The 6,231-nt window shown below is 36.4% G+C and overlaps 1 protein-coding gene and 1 long non-coding RNA gene across 6 annotated transcripts in view; both read right to left on the minus strand.

Moving 5' to 3' along the window:
* Nucleotides 1-104: 104 nt before the first annotated feature.
* LOC105347468 (uncharacterized) lies at nucleotides 105-3,316 on the minus strand. Of its 3 annotated transcripts, none has more exons than XM_011456580.4 (2): nucleotides 3,169-3,316; nucleotides 105-1,952 (listed from the first exon to the last, which is right to left on the minus strand). In XM_011456580.4, the coding sequence occupies exon 2, from the start codon at nucleotides 1,878-1,880 to the stop codon at nucleotides 216-218; it is 1,665 nt and encodes a 554-aa protein (XP_011454882.3). In that variant the 5' UTR covers nucleotides 1,881-1,952; nucleotides 3,169-3,316; the 3' UTR covers nucleotides 105-215. The 3 variants fall into 3 exon arrangements, with proteins under 3 accessions (XP_011454882.3, XP_011454881.3, XP_011454880.3); XM_011456579.4 differs by lacking the exon at nucleotides 3,169-3,316 and adding an exon at nucleotides 2,759-2,925; XM_011456578.4 differs by lacking the exon at nucleotides 3,169-3,316 and adding an exon at nucleotides 2,127-2,267.
* Nucleotides 3,317-5,294: 1,978 nt separating this feature from the next.
* Nucleotides 5,295-6,231, minus strand: part of LOC109618051 (uncharacterized) — a 2,276-nt gene continuing 1,339 nt past the window's right edge. For all 3 annotated transcript variants that reach the window (XR_010708065.1, XR_010708064.1, XR_002199063.3), the window contains 2 exons: nucleotides 6,091-6,231; nucleotides 5,295-5,415 (listed from right to left, as the gene is read on the minus strand). The exon at nucleotides 6,091-6,231 is cut by the window's right edge. This is a non-coding gene — a long non-coding RNA (uncharacterized lncRNA). The remainder of the gene's footprint in view (nucleotides 5,416-6,090) is intronic.

Here is a 6,231-nt window from a genome sequence, read left to right on the forward strand (position 1 = left end):
TTTGAACATTTGATCTCATACAAGTAAAATATGGACGTCAATATTCACCCTCCATAGGAAGAAATAAGGTGTAAACATTTCAACATCTTACAGAAAACCTGGTGTGAAAATGAACATTCACCATTTATTTTCGCGTTATTCCTGAGATGTCTAATATAAGTCTATTGTTCCTTAATTATTTGGTTATTAGCTACAATTTGTTAGTCTCTATTTCATCAGATCTGTTTCTCCTGAAATGTCTTTTCAATTTTCAAATGATCATTTAGCGTTTTCTCTATGAGTTCTGAGTAGGCAGCCTGTTCTCGCTTCGGAATCTTAATGTGAAGGGGATTATTACGGTTCAGGCAAGTAGAATAAATGTCAACTATACTCTGGGCAAGTTTTGTGACTAGTTCATCATCCACTATCAACTGGTTCCGTATAGCACGCGGAATTTCTAGCTGGAAGGCGGGAGTTCCCATGACAACGGACTGACAGGTCATTGTGTACAGATCCCCACCCCAGTCCCCACATAAACTCGGGTTCACATTGACCGTAAACCTCATGTTATTTTTCTCGTAGACATATTTAGGGTCACTGAACATCTTTGTGAACACGCACTCGGTTTCATTTTTTAGCCACTTGGCGAAACTCTGGTCTTTCCAGTGAGTTTCCATGGCTTTAAATCCGACGTCGAGATCCATATTTGTTTTGCGATTTTTCTTGCCATGCATATCAATATGTAGTAAGGGCAGCTTGTTATCTCGTCCAAATTGCTTGAAATACTCTAATGCCTCGTGGAATGGCGATTGTGGAAACTGTTTCTCGGTAAGGTAGTTTGGATCTAAGTTCTTGAAGTCCGCTGGCATTGCCATCCGCCGGTCCCATATGATGAAACTCGGCGGAATTCCGGCAATCCGATTGATTTCGTTTGCCACCTTCAGTAAGATCTCGGTGACGTGGATCTCGCGATAATGAATACGTCGTCTGCGTCCTTCGGTTCCACCCCGCCAAAGTTTGATCCCATGCGGAGCGCTGAGTAGAATGGGACCGAACAGTTTAAACATACAGGCTGGTGTGTTGGTGATAATCTTTGACAGAATTGGTTTCACTAGCTTGGCGTATTGATTATTGTTTTTTGACGTTTCCTTCTTTGAGGAATGCTTTGATCCGTTTTTATGCGTGTTTGGACTGGGTTTTGAAATCTCTTCGTCATTTTCGGTGACACTTTCTTCTTTGTAGTGTTTTCTGACTACACTTTCGTCCTGGTTGTGTCTGTATTGTATTTTCGGCTGTCGGTCAATAGTTGACATATAACGTTTGATTGCTTGTTTGACGGCCGTTTCAACGTTGGCGACCTCCTTGTTCCTCTGCGTTAAACTTGTAGACATTCCGTCTAAAGACAGCATAGTAGACTCTCTCTCCTGAATCTGAATTTTAGACACGAAATATTCCTGTTTTCTAGGTGCGTTTCCCAATCGTTTTGTCGCCTCTCCATCAGAACTCTCATTCAACTCATTTATTTCAGACGGTTTACTTATTTGAAGCCCACTGATGTCTGTTTTCTCTACCCCTCCCCCTCCTCTTGAACTAAATTCCGAAAAAGTATGCATTCTCAGAACTCCGGGCTTTCTCAGACCATTAGACTTAAACTGAGATTTCTTTACCTCGGGGATAGTTGACATTCGGTGAGGGAGAGGTGGAAAATCGTCATCTTTGTCCATAGGAAATCGGGACAGGATGCGCTTATGTTTCTCCGAGTAACAGAATAACGGCACTTGGGTCTTAGCAACGGTGATGTACCTGTTCCTTGCCCCGGGCTTTGGGACACCGATGCGTAGCTGGTCCATCGGGTTTGAGAACACGTAGGGTCCACTGGTCGAGGGTACGGCACCCGCCATGCTCTGTCATCTATGTTCTGTCATATATGGGCGTCTGGTGAGCTGGGAACATCTTGTGGAGAAAATTCACATCTGAAAAGAATATTTAAAACGTTGATTTAAATATTTCCGTGGAAGAAATGACTTTTTGTAGACAGTCTGGCGAACCGTGAGCACCTGGAATGTCTTTAAATGATACGGAAATATGAATCGAAAATTATTAATACATGTATTCGTAAATGAATTCGATTTTAAATCCAAACTTACATTGGCATAAACAGAATTCATAACCTTGATGGTAATCTAAGTTCTATCGCAATGGGGTCTGCATTTGTGTGGAATTAATATATACTCCTGATTATTGCTTATCAGAGTGTTAAAGCTTGGGCCCTTTCTCTAGAAAATCATCTATTGTTCACCGTGCCTTTATAAGCGTTTGGATTTAATCAGCAAAGCTGCCTTTTCAACAAACGACTTTTCTACTTATCATTACGTTCTATTCACGACTTGAATCTAAGTAAATACGAATTGAAATCATTTATATTAATCAGTCCTGTGTGGATCCGCACACTTTTCAATTATTCGAGAATTTTATTTAAATTGCCAGGTGCCATAGTGATTATTGTGATGAAAGCAAACATTTTTGATCAATTCAATTGAAAGCGATATCAAAGCAATAATATAAATGGGGAAACTATTTCTTAATATTGTAGTATTGATTTCAAGATAACAGTAATGAATTATGAAAGCGCATCGAATAACTCCTAGACTCCACTCGTTGGAACTTTTCTTAAGTACACCGAAAGTCTTGAACTGCCCAAAATTCTAAATACTAGTTAGAAAAACACTTGATGTACACGAAAAAAAATTAACTTTTACTTTTTTTTAAACTAACTTACCTGTTTGATTTCACTTAAATGTTAAAGTTTCCCCTACAACAATCACCTGGGTAGGCGGCCACCGCTCAGTGGTATCAATCATTTAACTCCAGCCCTTTGTTATAACTCTCTGTTTTCCGTCAATTTAGAAAATCTTTGATTGGATCGGGATCGTAAACAAGTATTGGAGCTTTAAACTTCGCTTCAAACAAATACCTACTTACATAGGATTATATGTTCCTTTTTTATTTTTAAATAGAGAAAAATAGGGGGTGGGTACACGGTGGGAATCAGATTATGTATGTATATTTTCGAATAAAGGACGGTCCGTTTTTTGTTTGGTTGTTTGTGACAGTTTCATGGTATATGTTGTTACATTTTCTCCCAACTTGAATAAACAAACAAAACAGACATAGATAAACTTTTCTTACCTATATCCCGTTACTAGCGGGCCCTTTGTTCTGTCAGACCTTTTATGTCGTCAAGAGTTGGGGTTCAGTCTATCACTTCTTCAATCAGGCAAGGGATTTAAATGGACAGCCTTATCTGCAGATACTATATAACTGAGAATGTTGGCACTTCGTACTGGTAATTGCTTAACAAATCATTCTGAATAAACTCTCGTTCCATGCAAATACATTCAAGAGTTACAAAAATAATGTTAGTTTGTATGATACATTTGGTATTAATATGATTAAACTTGAAGTCATTTCCTTCGGTAGTTTAATGAACGTTTAAAGTAACATATAGTTGCCTGTTCTATCTAAGTGGTGCGTTCAATTAATGAAAAAGGAAATCCCCATTTGATCTTCTCGCTCCCTGATTTCGAGCTGAAAAATGTAATAAATATTTCTTTAATTTAAACCCAAGGTCAGAAGATGTAAGAAAAAGTTAGCTCAGTTTTCTATTTTTTTTTATAGGCAAAGTGTTTAGGATGGTGGCTTGTAACCTTAATTTGTAATTTTTCCACCAGTTGTTTTATAATATAGAATTGTAAGTCAAAAATGTAAAGTTTAATTTATCCCTAGATAACTCGAGACAACGTATTTTATCAATTTTTTACACAGGTACCTCCAAGACTTGAACCCCCCCCCCCTTCATAATTTCAGAGCTTCATGGCATTGTGTCAAACATGGAGCGGTTATCTTTCACTTTGTCAGGAGACATTCCAGAGATTTTCCACTCACGTGCAAAATTCCACGTCCCCTGTTGGACCATATCTATCTATGTTAATTCTTATCTGCATGCACTTACCTGTGAGAATATTTCTTTTCATCCAACATACTGAAGATAGATTTTGTTTCCACCTGTTTTCTATCGTTTGTTCATAAATATACTTACTAGTATAGTATTACGACAAAATGAATCTTTATACCTTGTGCGTTTATAGATACATGTAATGCAAATAATACCAATGTTAGAAAAAAAATTCTCTACTGCATAATCTTTTCCTCAAGAAAAATCAAACCAGACCCATTTTTCCCACATTCAACTATAATTTGTATAAATATCCTTTAAATCTCATCACATAATTCTCTCATTTTGCAAATTATCAATTATATCGTAATAAGTATACCACATAAACCAATTTATAAATAAGCAAAATTATGTCCTTTATGCAAACGAAACTTTTACACTATCGAATCTAACATCCTCAACATAAGAAAAAATCTTTATTCTTATATTTTTTCATTTAAAATCAAGGATATAACACACAGAGAGAGAGAGAGAGAGAGAGAGAGAGAGAGAGAGAGAGAGAGAGAGAGAGAGAGAGAGGGGGGTGATAACAATATAAGGGGACTGCAATAATGTAGCCCTGCCCTATTTTTTTGTTATCTGACACCCCCAACCCCAACCCCCCCAAAAAAATAAATCAAAAACTGGGAGAGAGTTCTACATCATTGCATCTAAATGTGAGGTGCCCCGGAATCCGCACGTGTATTTGACGGCATAATTGAAAATATATGAAAATGGTATCATCAGGTAAATATTTGCTTATTATTGTAGGTATCTTTATTGTTTGGACATTTGCTGCATCACGTAATAAGCAGAGACACGATGGTAGTCAAAATATCTGATGTTTCCCTGTTTTGTTTTTTTAACGGTTTTGGTATTCTATTTCTCATGCGTAACTTTGAGCAAAGAACATTTACTGGTAACATGCATGTATTTTCAAAATATCAAAATCGTTAAAAAGCCAGGAAACGTCAGATAACGAAATAGCGAATTTATTTTGTTTCTAAGACGTCGCTTTATTCTGTCGGGAAGGTTCATCAATACCAGAAACAAGATTAATGGAATTAATGAAAGGCACAGCATGGTTTATCTCTTTGTTATGCATTGTATTTTTGATTAATTATATCTAAACTAAGATATATTAAGATGGTTAAACCGCAAGGAAAAGATGTAGGTGCATTTAGTTTAATTATAGCTCATTTGAATATTTACATTCATCCGGCAACTATCCACAATCTGGGGCACAAGGAAAAACTTCGTCTTTGAGTAAATAACGATATTGTTATTTATATTTTTTAAGATTTAAACATAAAACCAGAAAACAAGAGAAGTAGCCTTTATTAGCGATAGTTTTACATAAAACAATTGCATGTATCTGTAAATCACCAAGACCTCCGAATCATCACCCATATGTTGCTACTTCTCCTTAGGTTTGGTGTCATCTGCAAATAAGTATATATATTTTTAACAATGCAAATCAATATATACATGTAAATATGTTGGTAAAGACTTCAACCGTACTATGTGCTGAAATGAGGCCCCAAAAGCGAAATAAACCATAGCAACGATGTCCGTAAACATGTAGATTGCCCGATACAGCATCCAATTAAAACTCTTCAAATACATTCGTTTAGTGTAGTCACAAAAATGCACACATATGTAGTCTAGGTGATATAATATCATATTTAGGGTTTTTTTCCTAGGCAACTATGTTTTTTTTTACACTTAAAGTTGTGAATAGTAAGACAGTCGATATGGTTTAATGCTTGCTAATTTTCTCCAACATTGTTTATACATTATCGTACCAAAAACTGCTTAAACATCGCACTTGAAGTCTTATTCGATGTTAGCTGCTGATATAACTTACAGTGTGTAACAACTAATCAAAGTTAGTTTGTGATTACTTTTTGATATGACACGGGCATACTGAGAAAGGAAACGTTCAGTAAGATATTTGAATTAAATCAATATTAGTCAACACCATAAATTCCATAAATTGGTATTAAAATTGTAAAATTTGTAGGTTTTAATAATTATTCATCAACTATCTATTTATTTATTCTCATTCAATTTCCATTCTAAAAATGTATCAAACTAAATAACAGTAGATATGCTACCTTTCTTTTCCTCCTCTACGGGCGTTGGCTCTGTGGGTGAGAGAGTTGTATCTCCAGGAGAAGCCGCTTTGCCGGGAACTTTCGGGGGCATCTTGCTTGCTGAGTGACTCTGTACAAACCGTTGTGTTCAGACGTTTTGTG

The sequence above is a fragment of the Magallana gigas genome, chromosome 7, assembly GCF_963853765.1.
Source record: "Magallana gigas chromosome 7, xbMagGiga1.1, whole genome shotgun sequence".
Classification (NCBI taxonomy): domain Eukaryota; kingdom Metazoa; phylum Mollusca; class Bivalvia; order Ostreida; family Ostreidae; genus Magallana; species Magallana gigas.

Excerpts from the sequence above, each read along its gene's own strand:
- LOC105347468 (XM_011456580.4), bottom strand. The coding sequence starts at position 1,880 with ATGGCGGGTGCCGTACCCTCGACCAGTGGACCCTACGTGTTCTCAAAC.